The sequence below is a fragment of the Oncorhynchus clarkii genome, chromosome 3, assembly GCF_045791955.1.
Source record: "Oncorhynchus clarkii lewisi isolate Uvic-CL-2024 chromosome 3, UVic_Ocla_1.0, whole genome shotgun sequence".
Taxonomy (NCBI): domain Eukaryota; kingdom Metazoa; phylum Chordata; class Actinopteri; order Salmoniformes; family Salmonidae; genus Oncorhynchus; species Oncorhynchus clarkii.
In genome coordinates, this window is record NC_092149.1 from 28,484,130 (window position 1) to 28,509,998 (window position 25,869).

General features: G+C 44.5%; 2 protein-coding genes across 2 annotated transcripts; one reads left to right on the forward strand and one right to left on the reverse strand.

Moving 5' to 3' along the window:
* The first annotated feature begins 6,819 nt into the window (after positions 1 to 6,819).
* On the forward strand, positions 6,820 to 21,559 carry LOC139392459 (aggrecan core protein-like). Its single transcript, XM_071140459.1, has 13 exons — positions 6,820 to 6,898; positions 7,280 to 7,666; positions 8,354 to 8,528; positions 8,680 to 8,807; positions 8,896 to 9,189; positions 9,319 to 11,070; positions 12,382 to 14,049; positions 18,381 to 18,488; positions 18,617 to 18,775; positions 19,309 to 19,391; positions 19,645 to 19,789; positions 19,895 to 20,077; positions 20,231 to 21,559. The coding sequence occupies exons 1-13, from the start codon at positions 6,823 to 6,825 to the stop codon at positions 20,356 to 20,358; spliced, it is 5,286 nt and encodes a 1,761-aa protein (XP_070996560.1). The 5' UTR covers positions 6,820 to 6,822; the 3' UTR covers positions 20,359 to 21,559.
* Positions 21,440 to 25,831, reverse strand: LOC139392462 (hyaluronan and proteoglycan link protein 2-like). The gene is made up of 6 exons (XM_071140473.1): positions 25,623 to 25,831; positions 25,358 to 25,462; positions 24,764 to 25,120; positions 24,466 to 24,582; positions 24,164 to 24,346; positions 21,440 to 22,341 (listed from the first exon to the last, which is right to left on the reverse strand). Exons 2-6 carry the CDS (start codon positions 25,434 to 25,436, stop codon positions 22,064 to 22,066), a joined length of 1,014 nt encoding a protein of 337 aa, XP_070996574.1. The 5' UTR covers positions 25,437 to 25,462; positions 25,623 to 25,831; the 3' UTR covers positions 21,440 to 22,063.
* Between the last annotated feature and the right edge of the window lie 38 nt (positions 25,832 to 25,869).

The following is a 25,869-nucleotide window of genomic DNA, read 5'->3' on the forward strand; positions in this document are numbered from 1 at the left end:
TCGTACCTGACAACCCATTGTCTAATTTCATTCAAATTTGGTGGAAAAATAATTATTAGAAGTTGCACCTGTCGAGTCTGCTTCAAAATACAGAGGTCCGCAGAAAGGATACTTTGAGAGGGTCGTTTAAATGAGGTAGGTGATGGATTTGTAAATCATATGTCTTTGGCATGTCCTTGATAAATATAAGCATACATTTCTGTCGCAAAATAACACGTTTTGTTCATGAATTAGCGTTTTAAACAATATAGCCTATATTTTTCGTCAAAAATATATAATTAAATATTTTCTATCACCTCTTTTAGCCTACTGTTATTGCTATTCTGTAGGTCAAAATGACAATTTTATGGACGTTTATTTTGATATAAAGTTATTTTGACTTACCACGAACCACGAAATATTCAATGTAAAATAATATTTTCCTGATGCATTGTTTGCTGAGCACAGTTAAGCAGGATCCAGACAGATTGTACCTGCTACAGTGCTGTGTAAGGATTCACTCCAAACTGATTTTATTAAGTAAATCGCATGGGGCAATGCACACTGTTGTTCTAGGCCTACTTGTACCTATAGAAATACAAGTTGTACTGTACTCCAAACTGGCTACATATGGACATTCTGTGACAGGGAATACAGCATATTTTCCCCAACCAACTACTGAATTGACATTAATACCAGTGGCTTTGTTTAAACATAATGATTAAGACATACAGATCTCTGAACTGGAAAGGGAAAGGGGGATACCTAGTCAGTTGCACAACTGAATGCATTCAACTGAAATGTGTCTTCCACATTTAACCCAACCCCTCTGTATCAGAGAGGTGCAGGGAGCTGCCTTAATCGACATCCAGCCCGGGGAACAACTGCCCGTCAAAGGCTTGGACCTTTTGATGCCAGTTGATATTTGAGTGGGCTAACACAGATGTTTTGTGGAATGGCAAGTGATAGTTACGTTGGAACAGGTAGCTCTAATTGCTCTACACCTCTCACAGTCAGCATACCTATTTGGCTAGTTTTCTTCATAGTAAGGGGCACTTACAATGTATAGGCTATTTCATGACATCTCAGTGTTGATTTAGCAACACCTCTGTTTCTAAGTTGATGTTGTATCATTTTAAAAGAGCTAACATCGACCCATACAGTACATTGACCTAGTTTAGTACTATGCCCCAAGCAGGACCTTTCTGATACAGTGTGTATGTCAACACGCCTTGTACTTTTACATGGAAAAGTGGAACTGTAAACGTTTACGTGTGAGAGAGCCCCCCCACTGCCCAGCCCCTGGATGTGCTCATCACTCAAGCCCCAGGTAGGGACAGCCATGAGGAGCTCCCTGAAATATGAAGAGGGGTGTGAGGTGAGCAGAGGGAGTGACACGCATGCCCTACCCAAGTGGACTCTACTGCATGGAGTGGAGGGAGAGAGAGAGAGAGTGCAGGGTGAGTGCATGACCACTCTGCTGTCCAAGAAACAGAATAATTAACTTCTATTTGTGAGCTTGAAACTATTATAGTTTTTATATTTAAATATTCAGCCAACCAGTCACCGGAAAAACGAAAAGGAGGTCTGTGCCATAGTATATGCCATTTAGCAGACACTTTTATCCAAAGCGACTTATAGTCATATACTGTATTTTTGTGTGTGGCCCCTATGGGAATCGAACCCACAAACCTTGGCTTAGCAAGCACCATGCTCTGCCAACTGAGCCTCACAGGACCATTATTATTATCTCTTCCATGAAGAAAGTAGAGGCAAATAAAAATAAAGGTGCACTTTGACGACACTTAGCTGAGTTTTAACAGGGCTGGATAATGCCCTAGTTGTCAGCCTAACGTTACCGGTCTCTTAATCATGTTCCTATGTACGATCAAGTAGCTATATCCTCCTTGCAGCCTGACTGTCAAGACAGACACTTTGATGCTATGGTATCTGGGTTATCCTTCTCAGTTTGACTAACCTTGCAAATATGACTGTCTATTGCAAATATGAGATCACTGGTTTCTAAATAGGTCATTGCACCATCTTCGTGCTGTTGACTGACGAGAGTGGACTGATTTGGTGTACTGCTGTGAGTGTTGCCACAGTTTGCCTTGACAGTCTCCCATAAGCCCTTTAAGCGCTCAGAAGCCCTACATTTCTGCCTAATCAGCCCGTGGCACAGGCTACAAATTGGCCAAGGCCCCCTCCCCCCCCCCACCTCCATGAGTCAGTCCCTTTGGCTGGAGTGGCTAACGGCTAAAGCTAATAGCAATATGGCTAATGTCACTCCTCAGCTGGGCCTTCTGTTGTGTCCTGCCCTGCCGGAGGGGCACTGCTCAATCACACCAAAGCTTCCTTCCTGTTGACTTTCTCTCTCTCTCTCTCTCTCTCTCTCTCTCTCTCTCTCTCTCTCTCTCTCTCTCTTTCCCCTCTTAGTGCACTCTCTCATAGCCCCTTTCTTTCTCATTCTCACCCCCCCCCCTTTTTTTTGCTCTCTACCAGCCTGGGCCTGTGAGGGGGTATGGGTTGCCCCTAGAGATGGGCAGATGGAGTCATTCGAGGTAGCACGAGGCAGGATTGGAGGATGGGCGTGGTGGTGGGGTGGAATGAGGCCGGGTAATGGAGGGTGGCAGACTGGCAACGGTGGTGGTCGGTGCCATTTCCATGAAAGGAGGGGGAGTCACTCAGATTTGGGAACTATACGAAAGTAATGACTAGGACAGCTGGTGTTCAATAAGCTACAGAGGAGAGAGGCTGTGTGGGCCAGGTGTCTGTGTTCGTGTTTACGGTATCTCATTCTATTTGACCATCGAGAGTGATGTATCAAACCATTACTTAAGCCAAAAGATAAATAATCTGTTACTAACCCTCATTGAATCAGTCCAAGAAAGTATAAGTCCACTTACAGAGGTACTTACACACCCACACACTTCCCCCTTCCCACCACCATCATCCCCATCACCAACACTGTATACTGCAGTCCTTCAGCCTGAAATGACCTTTCTTGGTCAGACCAAGGTGAAGTCATTGGTTATTCCAGCCACTTGTGATGCACATCTAAGCACTTCTGAGGTTGCCTGGGATGCGTCCCCCCCTCTCTTTCCCCCCAGAGGAAGCCCTCTCCCTCTCTCTCCTTGGAGTATGGAAATGTGTCATGGCTAAGGGCCATGTGCCCAACACAGCAGGGAAGAAAACTACTGTGTGTGTGTGTGTGTGTGTGTGTGTGTGTGTGTGTGTGTGTGTGTGTGTGTGTGTGTGTGTGTGTGTGTGTGTGTGTGTGTGTGTGTGTGTGTGTGTGTGTGTGTGTGTTGGCGATATGAACAAAAATCCATATCATGATACATTTACTGAATTATCATGATAATAATAAGTTGAACGATAAGTTTACAAGTTACTTTTTTATATTACACTTAAAACTACTTATACCTCTTTGAATGTTGTGGCTACCATTGTCCCGTTTCATTTCAAACTTCACATTCCTCTAGTAAAGGCTACTCTTTATTATCGATATCAGTAAAATGCCCTTGATAAATGGTTGGTTCGGTCTGTATCGATCATTTTGGGGTTTATTGTCCCAGCGCTAGTGTGTGTGTGGATATTGGGGGGTGGGGATGTTTTGGGTGTTGGGGGAAATTAATACATATCAGTGCTGTCTGCTTATATACCTAATTAACAGTCATAGGATTGAGGAAGATTGAATGGAGGGTAATTGAGGAACCGGACAAAAAAGACTTCATTCTCCTAGAAACTGGAGCTGAGACAAGTAGGAGAGGGGAGGCTGCCAGTGTGACAGTTCATTTGCTTGTCCACATTCTCTCCATCTACTGTTATCGATACTGCCACAGATCTATCAGCTCCCCAATTTCATTTCAACTGACAGTTATGATGTGGATGATTTACCCAATGATTTTCTTCACAGGTTCGAGACAGTTTTGTTCATGTGCAATTTACCAACTTCTATCTTCACCACTAATCTCCACTGTATTATCAGAGTGTCACGACTTCCGCCAAAGTCGGTCCCTCTTCTTGTTCGGGCGGTGTTCGGCGGTCGACGTCACCGGCCTTCTAGCCATCGCCGATCCATTTTTCATTTTCCATTTGTTTTGTCTTTGTTTTACACATCTGGTTTCAATTCCCCAATTACATGTTCATTATTTAACCCTCTGTTTTCCCCATGGTTTTTGTGCGTGATTGTTTTATTGTATGTTCAGTCCGATGTTTGTGGGCTTGGTATTGCTTCATGTATTTGGACATTTTGAGTAAGGTTCCTTGTGTTACTCATCTCTGCTGTCCTGCGCCTGACTTCTCTGCATTTGCTACACCCAGATCCTTACACAGAGATCACACTCTAACAACCCCCATGTTTACTAATGGATTTACAGTTTATGTTATGCAAATGGTCACTTTACTTCAAACTTTGAAAAGAGAGTTTTACATGGGAACTTTGGGTAATTGATCATTAAGCAACAATCGGATTACTACAAAACCAACATTCATTTCTGCCTTGATTTCTAGTTAATCTAGTTCTTCTTGACCTAATTCAAGTTCCTGATGTGATTTCCCACAATATCAGGATTCTATATAAAAGGGAAGCAACAATCCAGACAGGCAATGTAGTGTATAGGTTGAGATTCTCTTCCTCTAACCTCGTCACTGGTTGCTTGTAAAATAGCTTGTAAAAATGATTAAAGGGTCTGGATGTGACTTTTACAGTTAGTCGGCTTAATCTACCGTGGGCTGTCAGTAGACATTTCCTCCTGCTTCTCCATATAGCAGAATCATCACTTCCTCCTAAGTCAAACTTTAGGACATCAATACATTTGAATTATAGGGATATATCTGCAGATAGAATAATTCTAAAGATAATTGGCCTGATGATACATGAATGCCACCTACAGTACTAGATAGTTTAGGTTGAATAAAGAATTCACATTGATTATATGGCCGAAGTTAGACTTGCATTTGAATAAAGGCAATGTACTGTAGTGTACAAAACATTAAGAACGCCTGTTCTGGCCATGACATAGACTGACCAGGCGAATCCAGGTGAAAGCTATGATCCCACATTGATGTGTAGACAATCAGTGTAGATGAAGGGGAGGAGACAAGTTAATTAAAGGAGGCTTTTTAAGCCTTGAGAAAATGAAGACATGGATTGTGTATATGTGCCATACAAAGGGTGAATGGGCAAGACAAAAGATTTAAGTGCCTTTGAACGGGGTATGGTAGTAGGTGCCAGGCTCACCGGTTTGTGTCAAGAACGGCAACGCTGCTGGGTTATTCATGCTCAACAGTTTCCCATGTGTATGAAGAATGGTCCACAACCCAAAGGACATCCAGCCAACTTGGAACGCTTTTGACACCTTGTAGAGTCCATGACCTGGCGAATTGAGGCTGCTCGGAGGGCAAAAGGGGTCTGATCAATAATAGGAAGGTGTTCTTAATGTTTTGTCCACCCAGTGTAGATTCTCTAACTGTTAGAAAGTGATCACTAAAGCACCCAGTGTAGATTCTCTAACTGTTAGAAAGTGATCACTAAAGCACCCAGTGTAGATTCTCTAACTGTTAGAAAGTGATCACTAAAGCACCCAGTGCACTGGGTTTGCAGCATGACTGCGTAGTTCATTCACCAACACATTCAGTGGGGGGGGGGGGGGGGGGGGGGGGGACTCTATTCATGTATACATTTTTGCACCCTCTAAGAAACACACTGCTTATTTGAATACACCGGCCTGCTCAGAATGGGTAATGTGGCGGTCCTATCGAGTCAGTGGGGAAAATGTGTAGCTATGTCTGTGTGTCTTTGGTGTGTAGGTAATGTTGATGGGGTGGGGGTGGTTGGGGTTTAACATTTAGGTTGCTAAAAGGGATATAATGATGATAAAGCTGTGGAGTTGGAGAAAGGGCTTTGTGCCATGCCATCCTGGGGGGATTTGGGGGACATCAGAATTCTGCTCACACTCGAGAGCTTCCAAAGGCTGACTCATGCCAGCTGGATAACACCAAGGCCACACAGACAGTTACTCTCTAACACACTCTAGTTGACTGATGCAGAAAGGCACATACTTTATCGACACACACACACACACACACACACACACACGCACACACACACACACACACACACACACATACACACACACACACACACACACACACACACACACACACACACACACACACACACACACACACACACACACACACACACACACACACACACACACACACACACACACACTATCTGACTAATGACACACTTGACTTAAAGAAATGTATATACACATGTAAAAACACAATACCCCACAAACACATATCCATAATCTCATCAATTAACTTATTGGAAGCTCAACAAAATTCTGCAGAACTAAAGAACAATCCCTCACACTTGTCATACAAATCAATTTGTCAAAATGAAGAATGAATATTTGTTATTTCAAAGGGACTTCAGCTTGATCAGGACTGACGTTGCATGTGATGGATTAACACACCATCCTATCCGTTCTCAAAGTCTCTGCTAAATGACAGCGCTGATGTCTTAGCCACGGCTTTTACTTTACGGTCGTAGAGGCTGAGGTGGTTGGTGAAAGCTGGCCTCTTGCCACTGTCTAGTAATATACTCTGAGGTTGATGAATGACTGTAAGCATGAATCAATATTTGTATATATTTTCTTTTATTCTTGTCTCTAGGTATCCAAAGAGGCCTACCTCTTTGCCTCTTCTCACTTTGTCTACAGCACTTCTCCATTTGTCTATTAAGCTGTCACTATAATGATAATGTCTTTCTCTCCTTGTCTCTCTCTCCCCCGCCACCTCTCTTTTTCTCTCTATTGCAGATTGGAGATGCTCCTGTCTTTGCTGCTGTGTGCCATCTGTCCTCTCGTCCTACCGTCCTCCTCTACCCCCAGCCAAGCCTCAGGTGCGTGACTACCCCGTCAGCCCCGGCTATACTGACATCCATTCAATTATCTATGAGCTTTGACTTCTAAGGGTATAGGGGCATTTTTTAGTGACTCCCCGATCATTCATAGTTTTTGCTGACACACACACTCTGGAAACAATTTTAGAAGGTGTGACTTTAGAAGCAGAAATCAAGGTTAACTGATGTGCCCAGGTGTGTCTCATCCGGTATTTGTGTCAACAACACCATGACGGCAAGTGGCAACTGGCAATACTTTTGAATGGGTTCCAGACTTTAACAAATAACATTAACTGCAACCTGAGACGCCCCCCCCCCAAACTGTGAACTTTTTGACTGTATAAAGTCAGCAATTGAACCCCTTCATTCTGCACTCTCCAGATGACTCCAGACTCCTACAGGTGACCATCCCTACGACCCCTCCCTTATCTGCCGTCTTGGGGGGCTCTCTTACCCTACCTTGCCTGGTGTCTCTGTCTTACCCGCCCCCCAACACGAATGGCCGCCACGCCGTACTCTCCCTACCCAGGGTCAAGTGGAGCGTGCTGTCCCAGGGACACGAGACTGAGATCCTGGTGGCCCGAGGGGACAGGGTGAAGGTCAGCGAGGACTACAAGGACCGAGCCTCCCTGCTCCATTACGTCTCCTCCCCAGCTGACCTCACCCTGAGGCTGGAGGGCCTGCAGTACAACGACTCTGGCTTCTACCGCTGTGAGGTGCAGCAGGGCCTGGAGGATGCCGACGATGTGGCTCAGGTCAAGGTCAAAGGTGAGGCCAGGGTTTGATGTCGTAGATGTAGGGGATAAGCCAGAGTTCCTGACCCGTGGCAGTAACAACTCAGGAGTGCGTGTGTCAAGGCTTGTGGCTTGTGAATTTAATAATGAATTCACTTGTTAAATCAACTTCAATTAGTGTAGATGAAGGGGAGGAGACAGGTTATAGGAGGACATTTAAGCCTTGATACAATTGAGACATGGATTGTTTATGTGTGCCATTCAGAGGGTGAATGGGCAAGACAAAAGACTTAAGTGTCTTTGAACGGGGTATGGTAGTAGGTGCCAGGTGCACCAGTTTGTGTCAAGAACAGCAAGGCTGCTGGGTTATTCACGCTCAACAGTTTCTTGGGCCAGAACCCCTGTGGAACGCTTTCGACACCTTGTAGAGTCCATGGCCCGACGAAATTAGGTTGTTCTGGTGCAACCCGATATTAGGAATGTGTTCTTTATGTTCTGTACACTTATTGTACATTTCTGTACCTTTATAATGTCATACAAATTCTGCTGAGATGAATTGGTTGTCCCACCCTATGCATCCAGCACGTAATAGATTATGGATTGCCTGACCAGAGCAGTTTGTAACATAATAAATCAGATATAGCCTTCCCTTGTGAATGTAGCTGTAGTTCACACAAAATACTGAATCTGAAATAACGCCAAGACTGTGGACCTTCAACAGGGGTGGTGTTCCACTACCGGGATGCTTCCAGTCGCTATGCCTTTACCTTTGCGCAGGCCCAGGACGCCTGTGAAGAGATCGGGGCTCACATCGCCACCCCAGAGCAGCTCTTGGCAGCCTACCACAGTGGCTATGAGCAGTGTGATGCGGGCTGGCTCTCAGACCACTCAGTGAGGTAAGGGCCAGGCAGATAAAAGACCACTGTAAATGTTCTCTCATATCAAGTGGACACAGATAGAGAGATGCTTTCATCCACTTCAATAGACTTCCCCCCCCTGTTATTACAGTTGTTTAACACTATGTGGTATCAACACTCTTCTTCACAGATATCCCATCCAGATGCCACGAGAGGGATGTTTTGGAGACATGGACGGGCATCCTGGAGTGAGGAACTATGGGCTGCTGGAACATGATGAGCTTTACGATGTATACTGTTATGTGGAGAATATAGAGGGTAAGAAAATCTGTTATTTTTTGGAGTATTTCATCAATTTGATCAAGTGCAGATTATCACAATCTGATTTCTCCCTCCATATATACAGGGGAAGTGTTCCATGGCTCTTCCCCCCGAAGTTTCACCCTGTGGGAAGCTAAGGCCTATTGTCTGGCTCAGGGAGCGGAGCTGGCTACCACAGGTCAGCTGTATGCAGCCTGGAATGACGGACTGAACGCCTGCAGCCCGGGGTGGTTGGCTGATGGGAGTGTACGCTACCCCATTGTCACTCCCAGGGAGCGTTGTGGTGGAGGGGAGCCTGGGGTCAGGACTGTCTATCGCCATTTGAACCAGACAGGCTTTCCAGAGGCACACACTCGCCACGACACTTACTGCTTCCGAGGTAAGAGCTTTCGAAAGCATAGGTATTGATGTTATACTGGGCTTCAGTAGTGGCATCCAAACTCAGTTCCTACTGTATTCTAAGTCATCCTCTGGCCTAACTTTTATGCATTGCCCTTGCATCTGACAGGCAACAGCAACACTCACACCGAATCTCCCCATGATTACCTGGCTACAGAGCCAGAGGACATCGGCCAGGACATTGTGACGCTGTCTGAGCCTCTGGAGGAATTCAGCCTGGGTCAGGTGACAGAGCAGGTGGTGAGCAAAGAAGCTCAGGGCTCCCTGTCTGCCATCCTTGTTCCAAAGGAGCAGCACGCATCAGTGCATATAGAGGAGCAAGGGGCTGTCCCTGGGGAGCAGTACCCAGAGCAGAGGGCTGTCCCTGGAGAGCAGTACCCAGAGCAGAGGGCTGTCCCTGGGGAGCAGTACCCAGAGCAGAGGGCTGTCCCTGGGGAGCAGTACCCAGAGCAGAGGGCTGTCCCTGGAGAGCAGTACCCAGAGCACAGGGCTGTCCCTGGAGAGCAGTACCCAGAGCAGGGGGCTGTCCCTGGGGAGCAGTACCCAGAGCAGGTGGCTGTCCCTAGGGAGCAGTACCCAGAGCAGGTGGCTGTCCCTGGGGAGCACGGAGAAGAACAGGGGTTTGTTCCTGGAGAACACGGAGCGGAGCAGGGGGCTGTTACTGAGGAGGCATACACCAAGGAGGATGGAGAGGAGCAAGGGGCTGTGCCTGGGCAGCACGGAGAGGAACTGGGGGTTGTTCCTGGGGAGCAGTACCCAGACCAGCCTGGAGAGGAGCAGGGGGCCGTCGATGGCCAGGACCCTACTGTAGTCTATCACGAAGAGCTACCCTTTCCGGTTGAACCCCAAGACCCATTCACCCCCACATCCTTCCCCCAAGACCTGGAGCCCACAGAGGACACCTGGCAGCCGGTGAAAGATGTCAGCAACCCAGAAACATATCAGCCTGCCCCTGAGGGGGCAAACGTAGACTTAAACTACCCAGTCACACCCTATGATGAGCTGAATGCAAACCCAACACTGTATCCACCTTCTCGCGAGACAAATTATGACTCAGGTGATCTTACAACTGCTCATAAAGACAACATTAGTAACCCCGATCCCTACCAGCCCTTGTCAGAGTCAAACGTGGAATCAGGAGAGCTCTCAATAGAGGGTGTTCCAGGGACTGCTCTGGAGGCCCCCGTGCCCACCACAGGGTATGAGGAGGTGGACGGGTCCAGTGATCCACAGCCCATGCCTGGCACAACCCCTGAGAGTGGTGAGTCTCAGTATGGTATTTCAGAGGACAGCCATCTGCAAACAGGGATCACCCAGGAGACCGAACACTACACTTTTACCTCTGAGACCGCAGGCTACAATGTATCAGGAGTTGAAGCCACTACTAGTCATGACAGCTCTCCAGAGGAGCAACTGGAAAGTGGGCTGCCCACACCTCCTGAGGAGGACCACTCCGGAGATGAGCATGTCATCCAGGAGCATGTCACAGACACAGACTCGGTCTACTCAAGCACCTCTTACGACCTCTCAGGAGGGTCCATCAGGCCTGAGGGAGCCATCGCTGCGGGTGTTGAGGAGACATCTGTATCTTCCACTTCACCTCACGAGGAAACGGAGCTCTTCCCTGACCAGTCCACCACTCAGCCTCCATACTGGGAGAACACGCCTGAATACCGGCGTACCAACTCTGTGGACCACAGTGCCAGTGTCCTTCTCCCTGAGGAGCATACCACATCACTGGACTCATTGGTCCTCCAGACAGGGGAGAACAGTGGCTCTGCTACTGCTGAGTCAGGAGACCTGGCTACCCTAAGCCCAGTGGAGATGGACCCCTATGAACTGATCCCTACCTCTGAATATGGTGAGTCCATAGAGAAGCCTTTCTGTGCAAAAGGGCTATTTTTTTTAAACACTTTTAATTGTGTAATGTACTGAAGATTTAGTGCAGTAAATATTCAGATGTGTATTTAATGGTATTGAATGACATAAAAAGCATGAGCTGGTGCACCCCTAAAAAAGGTGGTAGAGGTGCTGACTAATGGCGTGTAAATTGTATTCATACATTTATCTAACCTTTATTTTACCAGGTAAGTTGACTGAGAACACATTCTCATTTACAACAACGACCTGGGGTATAGTTACACGGGAGAGGAGGGGGATGAATGAGCCAATTGGAAGCTGGGGATAATATGGTGACCATGATGGTATGAGGGCCAGATTGGGAATTTAACCACTGGGGTTAACACCCCTACTCTTACGATAAGTGCCATGGGATCTTTAGTGACCACAGGTAGTCAAGACAACCATTTAACGTCCCATCCGAAAGACAGCACCCTACACAGGACAATGTCCGCAATCACTGCCCTGGGGTATTGGGATATTTTTTAGACCAGAGGAAAGCGTGCTTTCTACTAGCCCTCCAACACCACTTCCAGCAGCATCTGGTCTCCTATCCAGGGACCGACCAGGACCAACCCTGCTTAGCTTCAGAGCCAAGCCAGCAGTCGGATGCAGGGTGTTATTCTATAAAAAGCTATAAAATTGTAGGCTATTAAAAATTAAATAAAAAGAGAGTCACACACTCTATATACAAGCTCCCAATAATTTATTTGATAAACCACCAACATTTCAGCATCACTGTGCCTTCTTCAGGGTAATGTCATGAATGCTCGAACGTGAATGTCTACATAACCTGGTTCAAGCATTCATGACATTACCTTGAAGAAGGCACAGTGATGCCCGAGAAGAAGGCACAGTGATGCCCGAACATTGGTGGTTTACCCAATAAATTACTCGAAGCTTGTACAGTATTTATTTGATATTTTACGTTGATTTAACTAGGCAAGTCAGTTAAGAACAAATTATTATTTTCAATGACGGCCTAGGAACAGTGGGTTAACTCCCTTGTTCAGGGGCAGAATTACAGATTTTTACGTTGTCAGTTCGGGGAATCGATTTTGCAACCTTTCGGTTACTAGTCCAACACTCTAACCGCTAAGCTACCTGACGCCCCGTATATAGACTGCAACTCTCTTTATTAAATTACATGAAAACATCTGTGCATATGTAATGTGTGATAACATTTTTTATTATTAAGAGCTGAACACTCAAGTGTGGACAGGGCTACACTAACTGTAGGCTTGAATAATGTTTGTGATCTGTTTCCTGGCAGCTTTTGACCCCACTCAGGAGCAGTCTGGTGTCACGTCACCCGACTCCTCTACCCTAGATGAGCATGTGGAGCAGGAGGCAGGAGGCACAGTGGACTCATTACCAGAGGTTTCCATGGGCTCCACTGACCTGGGTTCAGTTCCAACTGACAAAGTCCTCACAGTTACTTATGACACTGGCTCTAGTGAAGCCTCTGGGGTCCACGAGGGAATGCTTGACGTTACCCTCTTGACATCCCCCAAACCTATTACCTATTCCCCCCCGACCCAGCAATCCGTGGAAGCAGAGGCTAGCTCCCCAGGTGACTTCATAACCTTCATCCCAGAATCCAGCGTTCCATCTGGGTTTAATCCCCTGGAGGAAGGGCTGGAGAAGGTGGAGCAAGAGGGGTTGGGTGAAATCCCAGAAGTAGTCGAAACTACTACCCCAGAGACAGCTTTTGGTGAGGAGGGGAGTGAAGATGAGCAGAATGGTCAGGAGGTGAGTGGAGAAGAGGAGAGTGGTCAGGAGGTGAGTGGAGACGAGAAGAGTGGTCAGGAGGTGAGTGGAGATGAGGAGAGTGGTCAGGAGGTGAGTGGAGATGAGGAGAGTGGTCAGGAGGTGAGTGGAGATGAGAAGAGTGGTCAGGAGGTGAGTGGAGACGAGAAGAGTGGTCAGGAGGCGAGTGGAGACGAGGAGAGTGGTCAGGAGGTGAGTGGAGATGAGGAGAGTGGTCAGGAGGTGAGTGGAGACGAGAAGAGTGGTCAGGAGGTGAGTAGAGACGAGAAGAGTGGTCAGGAGGCGAGTGGAGACGAGGAGAGTGGTCAGGAGGTGAGTGGAGATGAGGAGAATGGTCAGGAGGTGAGTGGAGACGAGAAGAGTGGTCAGGAGGTGAGTGGAGAAGTGAAGAGGGGTCAGGAGGCGAGTGGAGATGAGGAGAGTGGTCAGGAGGCGAGTGGAGATGAGGAGAGTGGTCAGGAGGCGAGTGGAGACGAGAAGAGTGGTCAGGAGGCGAGTGGTGACGAGAAGAGTGGTCAGGAGGCGAGTGGAGACGAGAAGAGTGATCAGGAGGCGAGTGGAGACGAGAAGAGTGGTCAGGAGGCGAGTGGAGACGAGGAGAGTGGTCAGGAGGCGAGTGGAGATGAGGAGAGTGGTCAGGAGGTGAGTGGAGATGAGGACAGTGACCAGGAGGTGAGTGGCCAAGAGGGAGTAGAGTCCGGCTCAGGCTTAGGATCAGGCGAGGAGCACTCTGCATCTGCTGAATCTGGAGAAAGCTCACGGATCCTTGAACCAGAGGTCCCATACATGAATGAAACTGTCACTCCCATCAATGGCACAACTGTCAATAGCACAGATGAAAGCGAGCCTGAGTCGAGCACAGATGCACCCTCTACTGACATGGAGATCACGCTGCTCCCTGATTTGTACCAGACCCCCGTGCCCTCCCCCACCGTACCCCAGGAGTCCCGGGCCGATGCAGATCTGGAGTACAGTGGGGAGACCTCAGTCACGGAGGACCCTGACTCCATCACTCCACCCACTGAGGAGCCTGAAGAGACCCCCAGCCCGACGCCCACCACAGAGGACTACGATGACCAGACTACGACGGCAGCACCCCTATATCCAGAGGACGTTGATGAGGAGAAACCTATTACCACTTCTACTACTCCAAGATTTGGGAACATTTCAGGTAATGTTCAATGCAACTCAAACCATGACAGTTATTTTAATGCATGTGTTAATTCAAATCATAATTGCATACTTTCTACATTATACCTCACCTTAAATTACTCACTTGACTCTTGTATTTATTTTATGGTCTCATGCCTCCCTCACTCTGCTTAGTCATTAGAAAGTTTAAAAAAAAAATGCTATCACATGGCAGTCAGAGTAAACAACTGACTCTGCAAAAGAAGGGGATTATCATTGTTTCGGTTGGAGGTAAACACACAGCAGGGGGAGCTGTCTCTGTTTATAGCAGCAAAGGATTGGGAACATAATATGCAGTGGCCTCCAAAGGTATTCATTCATACAGTGACAATTTTTGTTTTTCTTTTGGCTCTACTCCAGCACTTTGGATTTGAAATGATACAATGACTATGAAATCCTAAACACTTCTACATTAATGTGGATGCTGCCATGATTACGGATAACCATGAATGAATCGTGAATGATGATGACTGAGAAAGTTGCGGAGGCATAGATAACATACCCCTCCAAAAGTGTTTTGAAACATATTCTATTCTTATTTCCAATACAAGTGACTCCAAAATGACACATTACATTATTCACCATTCATTTGTATTGTGCACAAAATCATCTGAAACACAACCAAAACAAATGCATCCAACAGGTTTGTAGTCACAAGCTTGATGCACTGTATTTAGTCATTGTGTGCTAGGAATATTGGACCAAATACTAATCTTTCAACTACTTGAATACACATACGTGAATTTGTCCAAATACATTTGGTTGCCTAAAATGGGGGGGACTATCTACAAAAAGTGCTGTAAATTCACCCGATATGTATGAAAATACCCTGACATAAAAGCTGAAAGTCTGCACGTTCATAGTCATTGTATCATTTCAAAGCGCTGGAGTACAGAGCCAAAACAAAAATAAATAAAGGGGCAGTGCAGTCAAAAAATTATTTTCTGTTTTTTTGTAATGATATTTCCACACTATGAGGTCGAAATAACACTCTGAAATTGTAAAAATGATGATAATTCCCTTTTAGTACAAGAGCTTTTTTTTTTAAGAAAGAAAAAAAATACCTGGAATTTCAGCCTGTTCAGGTGGGAGGGAGTTTTTGGCCTCACAATCCATGAGGCATGACATCACAATCCAATCTGATTATTCTGACCAATGACCAGTCATCTTTTATTTGCATATGTATCCTCTTACTTTGAAGGGGCTCTAGAGTCTAGACCAGGGGTGTCAAACTCAAATACCCAGTGGGCCAAAATGTAAAACCTGAACAAAGTCACGGGCCAACATTGAACAAATTAACCTTTTAATATGGACCCAAACAAGTTTTGCTTTAACATTGAATATGGAACAAGCATCGCTTATTACCATACAATATATAATTTAATAGTGGAGACATGCAAAATCGAATTTCAAATGAAAAAACACATCAATGGCATTCATTTATTAAATAAATAAAATTTAAATAAAAATTGTATGCCTCTTTTCTATTTGCAGCCTTCTGATTTAAATACCAAAATAAACTTTTTCCACTGGCTAATAATTTTACAAATAAAATTATAATAAATCAATCAACCATTCAAGCCCATGCCTTGTAGCAAGAAAAAGTGCATAAAGAAAACGTTAATTATTGCACACTGGTCTAATCTGATGTGCCCAAGCCAGATACCTGGCATCTCTTCTTGGATGCTAGTTCATCAATGTCTGGGCTCAAGCTCTGAGCTGAAGAAATCCTCAGTATCGAGCGAAGATGTTCATCAGTCAGACGTCTCCTGTGAGTTGTTTTGGTCATCTTCATCGAGGAGAAAAGTTGCTCGCATAGATAAGTGCTGCCGAACATGGAGAGCATCTGAGCAGCTTGGGTGCGGAGCTGAGGCATTGTGTCAGGGATGAACCGTGGAAACTGTGCGGCGCCCACAGCATCATACTTTGACTTCAGCGTGTCGTTGCACTGGAGTTCAATCAGCTCCATTTGGATGTTGGTTGGTGCATTTTCCACATCAACTGCGAAGGGATTACTAAGCAGTTCAAACTTGCATTTCTGGGCATCGAAGTCGGCAAATCGCCGGCTAAACTCAGCGGCGAGAACACTGAGTTTTTCAGCAAACTGTGCGCATGAGAACACGGCGGTAGAGATCTGCGCTTTTATGGATTGGCAGCAGGGAAAATGGCAAGGGTTTCCTTGCAGCATCTGATTCTCCCACAGGCACAGTTTAGTTTTGAAGGCCCTCACTGCAGCGTACATGTCTGTGATGATGCGCCCCCGCCCCTGAAGCTGCAGGTTCAGCGCATCGAGATGGCTCGAGATGTCACAGAGAAAGGCCAGCTCACACAGGAACTTTTGCTCCCGGAGCTCTGCTGTATCCTTCCCTTTGGTTTCCAGGAATTGACATATTTCCTCACGCAGCTCGAAACATCTGTTCAGTACTTTTCCTCTGCTTAGCCATCTCACCTCTGTGTGATACGGCACGTCTGCGTATTCCGAACCACACTCCTCCAGAAAAGATTTAAACTGGCGGTGATTTAGACCTTTGGCTCTTATAAAGTTAACTACCTGTGTTACTGTGGTCATAACATGTTCCATCTTTAGGGCTTTGGCACACAGTGTTTCCTGATGTATGATGCAGTGGTAAACAGTTAGCTCACCTGCACAGTTCTCTTCCCGCATCTTCTCCCGAACCATGCCCACCAGTCCACTCTTTTTACCGCACATCGCTGGCGCACCATCTGTCGTTAATCCAACGAGTTTATCCCACGGCAGCTTTATTTCAGTTACACATTTGGAAACCTCCTCAAAGATTTCCTTTCCTGTGGTTGTGCCATGCATTGATTTGAATCCTAATAGCTCCTCCGTAACACAAAGATTTGAGTCCACTCCACGGATGAAGACTGACAGCTGAGCAGTATCAGATGCGTCGCAGCTCTCATCCACAGCGAGGGAGAACGCAACAAAATATTTTCCCTTTTCCATCAGCTGGTCATACAGATTGGTGGCAAGATCACATGTGCGATCAGCTACTGTGTTCCTGCTCAGGCTCACGTTTGAAAATGCTTGTTTTTTCTCTGGGCATACGAGGTCACAAACCTTCATCATGCACTTTTTCATGAACTCTCCCTCATTAAAGGGCCGGGCTGATTTTGCGATCTCTGCTGCCACTATATAACTAGCCTTTACAGCAGCCTCGCTTTGTGATGTGGCTTTTTTAAACATATTCTGTTGTGAAACCAAACCTCTTTTCATCTCCTCTACTTTCTGGCTCCTCTACTTTCTGGCTCATGTCCAGGTCCTTGTATTTGTCATGGTGTTTCGTTTCATAGTGTCGTCTAATGTTGTACTCCTTACTTACAGCCACGTTGACTCCACAAACAAGACAAACAGGTTTGTCTTTTACATATGTAAACAGATATTCTGCCTCCCACTTGTCCAGAAAGCTCCTGTTTTCTGCCTTTCTTTTCGCCATTTTTGGGAAGGGTTAGCTCGCTGACAGTTGTAGCGTCTATGTTGCTATGACTACTGTCACAGAGGAGAGAGCGTTTCTGGGTCCTGTCCTGATTGGCGCGCAAAAACAGCAGAGCATTATGGGATTTGTAGTATTAGTGGTGAATGCGCTGTATAATACCGGCGGGCCAGCTCTAGTAGTAATTTGGTATTGTCTCGCGGGCCAAATATAATTACCCCGCTGGCCAAATTTGGCCCACGGGCCAGAGTTTGACACCCATGGTCTAGACAATCCTATCTGCCAAGCAGGGCTGTGTTTGTAAATATATTTCAATTTGTATCAACAAGCTCACACATAAATGTCTGTATTTTTTGTATTTTTTATTAACCTCATTGGTATTTTTTCAATGGCAAAATGAGACTCAGGAAGTTATTTTCAAGTAGTTATTTTCATTTAATAGACATATACAGTGATGATCTAAAAATAAAATGTAAAAGACTGCATGGGGGGCATTAACAAAATGGCATGGTAAAAAAGAGCATGGAAGCATATGTGCTCCACTTCATATATGCATGTGAAAAGGTCACCTATGTCTGAGATTTCCTCAGCACAGGGGCTTGAAAAGGTCAACTTCTATTTTCTATAAGCTGAACACTCGGGCCACTGTAGGCCTATAGTCAGTCAGTGATGATGAGTGCTGTTGGTATAATGGCTCCCTCCAGTGGCAGTTAAAGAAATTCCCATGTCAATCAACAATAAAGTGATCCCGTCATATCTGTCCTTTACATTGACACTATATAGAGGAGATTAAAAAATATTTTTTCTGCATTTACATTGGTGCCAATGCTTGTCCTCTCCTACGTTTGTGTCTCAGATGCCTGCCTAGATAATCCTTGTTCCAACGGGGGAACATGTGTCGACAGTGGGTCTTCAACCAAGTGCCTTTGCTTGCCCACCTATGGAGGAGACATGTGCCAGACAGGTACAGTAACAGATTGCATGTTTTGTGTTCTCAAATATAATGTTGAAATAATTAACATATCGCTCCCCCTTATGTATATTCTTGTCTCCTCTGTGTGCATCTAACCTCTTCTTCTTCATGTTGGTTAGACCTGGAGGTGTGTGAGCCGGGTTGGGAAAAGTTCATGGGCTTCTGTTACCAACATTTCACCAAGCGTCAGGGCTGGGAGGTGGCAGAGCAGCACTGTCGTTTGTGTGGCGGTCACCTGATCTCGGTCATGACCCCTGAGGAACAGGACTACATTAATGGTACAGCGGGCCTGAAAACATGTCATTTGATCTTGTAACAGACAGCTCCGAGTGCTCTGCATAACTTGACCTGTGTAACCCTCATCCGTGTATTGTTAAAAAGGTGTAATTCAATCACTTAAATGGGAGAATGTGTTCATTTAACTATTTATCATAGCTTAATTCAGTGTGAACAGAACTTACAGTCCTACAATGCATAAACTGAATGCGTAATGACCCCTCTGTAACCCCAGTACCATCTGTGAGGAATATTTTGTAAACTAATTAATTTATTTGTTTAAAGGTTGTATGGTCCAGGGAAGACGCAACATTGTCTTCTTTCATGTCTTACCTGCCGTTCACTCATTTTACCCTGAAACATGGGAGGGCTTTGATGCCGGTGTTGATATTGTGTCTGGAAATATGGAGGAGATGATTATCTAGCATTCCTTAGCTGTTTCCCATGGCCTGTAGTCGTAAAAAGCGGCCCCTACTTGCTAGTGAGCGAGTGTTTGCAGGCCCAAAGTTACAGTGAGCTCTCTCTTTCCCTTTAGATAAGTACAGAGAGTACCAGTGGACGGGACTGAATGACAGGACCATAGAGGGAGACTTCCGCTGGTCTGACGGGAATCCTCTGGTGAGTCTCACATAGTCTGTGTTCCCATAAAATATGTCTAGATTCTCCATAAACATAATGTTATTTGCATGAACGTGCCTCTGGGATTGTATCCCATTGGTATACAGAAGATCCTCACTTATGTTTTGTAAGACCTGATGCAAAAATAACCTCCTCCTGGTATGTGATCTGCTTCTCATGCTACTGTATATGTGAACTAACAGTATTAAAACTCCTCTACTTCTTCATCATCCTTCCCATCTTTCTCTGCCAGTTGTATGAGAACTGGTACCGGGGCCAGCCGGACAGTTACTTCCTGTCTGGAGAGGACTGTGTGGTGATGGTATGGCATGACGGGGGGCGCTGGAGCGATGTGCCCTGTAACTACCACCTCTCCTACACCTGCAAGAAGGGCACCTGTGAGTACACAACCATAATCACCACGGTAGTGTAGCATAGAAGTCCTCAACCTCTCAGTATGGTTTTAATGTATTTGCACCCCTAACAGCATTATTTCTGTTCAGCTTTCTGTGGCCAACCCCCCATCATTGCCAATGCCAAGGTGTTTGGTAAGTCGCATCTGCGCTACGAGACCAACTCCAAGGTGCGCTACTACTGTGAAGAAGGATTCCTCCAGACACAGAACCCCGTCATTAAGTGCCTATCCAACGGCCAATGGGAGGAGGCTTTGATCAACTGTCACCCTGGTGAGGACAGACATTCATTCCATTGACTGACATGAAACAAAATAAATGTATGATGTGTGTGATAGGTCTCTAATGTTATCATTGTATGACTCGCTTAAGTTATGTTGTGCTCTACTGTGATAATGACATGATGTACCTGCTATGTTTTTACAGCCCTGACCAACTTGGCAGAGCGAGAGCAGAAGGTCACAACGCCACCCTATCAGAACGAGGGGGTGGAGGTGGTGGACACAGCCACGGAGAAAGCCACTTCAGGGTTCTGGGACATCAAGTGGAACTAATAAGCTCATCAAACTCAATATGCCCCTTCCCCTTCCCTGGTATCCTATGTTCCACTCAAAGACTGTCCAACCTTGTCCCTCCAACAAGGTGGAGCCTTGTAAAATAAATGTTCTCCCTGAGAACGAGTCATCACATTCCTGTCACCAGCGCTTTCCAGAATAAACCCATTTAAAACATCAACAGACTTGATGTTACTCGGACCTAGTGCCGATCGATCACACTTACAATAAGAGTACATCCCAACATAAGGCCACGATTAGAGGGAATGGATCAAATTTGCACAGTACAGTTTGTCATTGGAATGAGCTTTAACGAAGATGTCCCATCCATCATTGGGCTTGTTTGTTGTATAAGGATGTGTGATTGTTGACTAGTGAAATTCTTTGATATCCATCTGTGCTACGACACTGTTGGATTACTGTATTTGACTGAGTAACATATATTATGACATGTTTATGAGGGTGTACAGTAAGATTTTGATGGAGAGTTTCAGTAAAGTGCAACCTAAATCTCAACCTCAGCTGGTCTGACATTAACCGAAGCCACTTTCCCACCCTCTGCCACAAAGACAGAATTAAGATGTCCACTTCCGTATGCTATTGTATAAGAAGATCTCCTTGTCCATCCATATCTTCTCAATTCCTACAACACAAAGCATTTTCTCAACATGTCCTCTTATCTGGTGCTTTGTTTTATCAGGTGTCTTACGAACTTTGGACCCAATATTAGAAGCCAATTTCCACTTTTAAAGTACTTGGTTTGAAAATAGCCAGAATCCAAAGTTTGTTTTTTTATACTCTCGTAAAAACGTAATCACTAAGATACTAGGAAGAACATGTAAAAATGTCCACAATGGTATTTCCGTTTTCATGCACCAATGATGTCATTGTCTTAGTTCCAGTGGAAGTAATACTGTACGTTGGTAGTGTTTAACAGTAATCAAATAATGCTAATTATAAATCCCATTTGTGACTGCACAATTGCATATTGAACTTGTTATGAAAGAAAACATTTAATTGTACAACTAATTAAAAAGGAGATGGATTAAATGAAAATAAGAAAAATATAGTTTTTGGAGAGTAGAAAATAAATATCTAATAAAATGGAATTGATTACAATGTATTTATCCATGTGAATATGGTTGCATTTGAATGATATTTTCATGCCACATATCAAATACACTGTCAAGATATTTTATTGTATTACAGTTATGCTCAGTGTGTATACTTTCTCCCATTCTGCTATTTACACACTCTCTTACATCAGCTAAGAAGCTAACAGTAGCATTTTAGGAATTTGTCATTGTGTAATAACTATCCTGTTACACTAGAATAATGCTTCTTGGATAACAAAGTTCACAAAACAAATGTTACACAAGCGCAGGAAAACATGTACAGCAGTTGTTACCTGTAGCAGTAAAGCTCATAAAAGTGGCAGGCTTTTGTTGATGTGTCCCATGGAAAAAGGCATTAAGCCTTCGAGGTTTCCTGTAATAACATATTGTAGTATTGCAGAAAAGCGCAGTGCTACTTGTATCTTTTTGCCGTTGTTGAGGAACCAGTTCCTAGCCTTTTGACTACCTGTATCTGCAAGCCCTACGTACTGAAACCTGTAGGGGTCACTGGTAGTCTTCACAATGGTTCTGCATCTTGGATCTATGAAGTCAGTGGAAGTAGGCTCCACACGCTATGGGTCTCATGAAAGCTACCTGTAGCAGTAGGCACCATAGAGACGCAGGGTCTTGTTGGGGTACCCAAAGGTGCGCACCCCAGCCTCAGGAATACCGCCACAGCGCTCTCTAGGGGTGGTGATAGGGAAACGCACACTGCCGTCCTTCAACCAACCTCCATCACAGTGGTCATAGCTCAGGAAACGCCAGGCCGAATAGAGCTGTCCAACAAGAGCTAACTCTGCTCCCTCTCCCCTACATGCCTGCATTGCCTCCCCAAATGTGAGTGGCTGTCCAACGAAGAACACAAAGCCTGGAAGAGAGGAAGGAGAATGCAAGTTCTTTAACCTGCTAAAGCAGTGTTCCCCAACTGACGGTCCATGGTCCGAATTTGGCCTGAGGGTGATTTTATTTGTCCCCCCAAGTTTTCAGCATTTTTTTTATTGTAGGACATAAAAGACTGTAAAAACACCAGCATATCAGCTCCAAGTGATTTTCATTTTGGAAATCTGTTCCAAAGTATATATGTGATCATATACAAATGTAAGCAAGGTTTAAAATGATTACGTTTTAGTCAAACGTTATATCTGTTTGGGCTTCTTGCTGTCATTTTTTGCAATCTACAAATTATTTGTAAATATGTCCCTGTCCCCCTGACCATCTGCTCAAGAAAAACATTTGTCCCTCTGCTGAATCTAGTTGATGATCCCTGTGCTAAAGCATAAGAAGTCATTTGTTGTATCAGTCATTCTGGATCTGAAGTGTTGACATGCACTCACAACAATATCATTACCGTTATTTAAGTTAAGTATGGTGCTGTATCCACCCTATATGGCAGCGATCATCAACTAGATTCAGCCACAGATTTTTTCATAATTATGATAATTACAAATAGTTTGTAGACTGCAAATTGACCGCAAGAAGCCCAAGCAGATATAACATTTGACTGAAACATAATCATTTCAAACCTTGCCCACATTTGTATACGATAACATACAGTTGAAGTCAGAAGTTTACATACACCATAGCCAAATACATTTAAACTCAGTTTTTCACAATTCCTGATATTTAATCCTTGTAAAAATTCCCAATGAGGAACCAGACTTCTGGAGGTCTAAAAAAAAAGGTCTTGGCTGATTTCTTTTGATTTTCCCATGATGTCAAGCAAAGATGCACTGGGTTTGAAGGTAGGTCTTGAAATACATCCACAGGTACACCTCCAATTGACTCAAATGTCAATTAGTCTATCAGAAGCTTCTAAAGCCATTACATAATTTTCAGGAATTTTCCAAGCTGTTTAAAGGCACAGTCAACTTAGTGTATGTAAACTTCTAACCCACTGGAATTGTGATACAGTGAATTATAAGTGAAATAATCTGTCTGTAAACAATTAAAATTACTTGTGTCATGCACACAGTAGATGTCCTAACCGACTTGCCAAAACCATAGTTTGTTAACAAGAAATTGGTGGAGTGGTTGAAAAATTAGTTTTAATGACTCCAACCTAAGTGTATGTCAACTTCCAACTTCAACTGTACCTCCATTATGGGTGGGAATACTTTCAAACATATTTCCTAAATTAAAATGTACAGTCTTTTATGTCCAACATGAACAAAATGTAAACTTATTGGGGAACCGTGCTATATGATAAAACCACCCACTGTCTTCATAATTCAACATTTCCACTGAGGTTTTTATTTTCAGATTACAGTTCTAATGTCCCTAAAGGGCAACTAGTTTCCCACAGATGGACTTGTTTACAAGTGGGCCTGAACAACAGCCTTTATTGTCCATCCCCATCCTCTCAGGACCATTAACGAGCCCACTCCCATGTATCGCCAAAGGTCACCCTGTTGCTATGGAAAGTTTACAGTCAGAATGACCTAAGACTGTTCTGAACACAGTTTTTTGCCAATACTATAATATAATTGCATCCTTACTAATGCTTGTTTAAATGTTGGTTCCAGACTATTTTTAACTGAACCACATCGCCCAAATCCAATTGAATACATTTTTATTCATTTTCAGTAAGCAGCATCCCAAATGAAAAAGGATGGAACTAATTTGGCACATGAAGACTATACGGACATTGCTATTTGACAGCTTCACAAAGCACCAAAACCCATTCAGTTGACCTGTGGTTCTAGAGGTGAAACAGAAGGCATCAAAGTGGTCCCGGATCCTGTCCCGGGGGCCATAGCTGCGAATGCCAGGCAGCAGCTCCCCCCCACATTCTGCTCGTGGGTGCAGGATGGGGTAGTGGACTGTCCCATCGATGAGCCATCCCGCGTTGCACCAATCCAGACCCTCTGTCCAGGCTACACAATAAGAATGTGTTACTGTTTACTTTCTGAAAGTTAGCAGTACATGAACCTCTATGGCATCAGTAACGGTACAGAGTAAACTGTCAATGTTTTGCTGATTGAATATTAAATACCTCTGTATAGCTGCTTGAATGTGGCCAATGTGCCATCCTGTTCAGCACAGGCCTCCTTAGCTTCCTTGTAGGTGAATTTGTAACGGCCTTTTTTGCTCTGATATGGAAACACCATCCCTAAAAGGAATTAGAAGTTGTCTCTTTTTATGTTGATGTTAAGTCACACAACATATTAAAAACTTTGTCTGATTTGCCTTTCTTTTTTTTCCAAATATATTTTCATCTGAATAGCAAGCCATAAGGTTTCTTTACAACATTTGAAATGTTTAGAAAGGTTACATGAATCATCATAATTTACCTTCTATCCTCAATGTAATGATGACGCTCTCATCCTCAATACCGTTGATCAGCTCACAGCGATATCTACCATCGTCTTCTAGTTCCAAATTGCTGAGTTGTAGTGAGGCATCCATGGCATGAGCCTTACGAAGCGAGGCCCGTGGCCCAAGCAGGCCATAGGGTTTGTGGGCTGAACCGTTTGTGATCATGACAATGTTCTCGCTTCCACGACGAAGTGGTTCCAGTTTTGTCCATTTCACCTTGTAATGGCTTGGTTTGAATCGCAGTACACATGGCAAAGTGGCATTTCCTCCCCGAGGGCTGGTTACTTCAGCATAAACAGGAGGCTCAAGCAGATACTTCAGTTTCTTTGTTTCTGAGGGAATTAAAACAGCTTCCTTGTAAGATTATTCCTCCATTATTCAACAATGAAAGTCTCATACATTACATTGGGTTAGAATTATTTTATGGTCATCATTAAGCAATGTCACTGACCAATAGCTAGTGCCCTTCATGAACTAAATTGACCAGATTCAATAGATGGATACAATTCTCCATACTCTCCTGTCATAAGCTAAAATAACTTTTATACTCAGAAAATGACAAAACATACCTTGTTTGTTTGGCAGATAAATAGTAGACGTCCAACTGAAACAACTTGCGGTTAGTATCAAAATAGCAGCACAGTTCATAATGAAGCAAGTCCCCCTCCTTGTCCCTGCAATAGAATAACAGCATTATCTGATTTAGAATGGTTACATAATGTGGTAGAGCATTTTTGATTGTACTAAGAAGAACAGTTTTATACATAGAACATTTGCCCCTAGGAGGACCACAGCAGATCAACAGACACCAAAAGAAAATCCCAAAGCTCTAACCTGCAGCAGTTGATGAGATGAGGATTGATTTTCTCTTCAAAACAGCGGTGACTGATCACCTTTGAGGGTTGTTCAGTCAAACATGACCGTTTTCCATTAGTGGGATAGTTCGGAAGCAAAAATATCTTCTTTATTTTTCTCTGAGCCCATTTCTGCCACTGTGATCTCTTCTCCCTTTGACCCCCAAGGTCTCTCTCTCTCTCTCTCTCTCCTTCCCTTGACTATATCTCTCTCTCCTTCTCTTGAC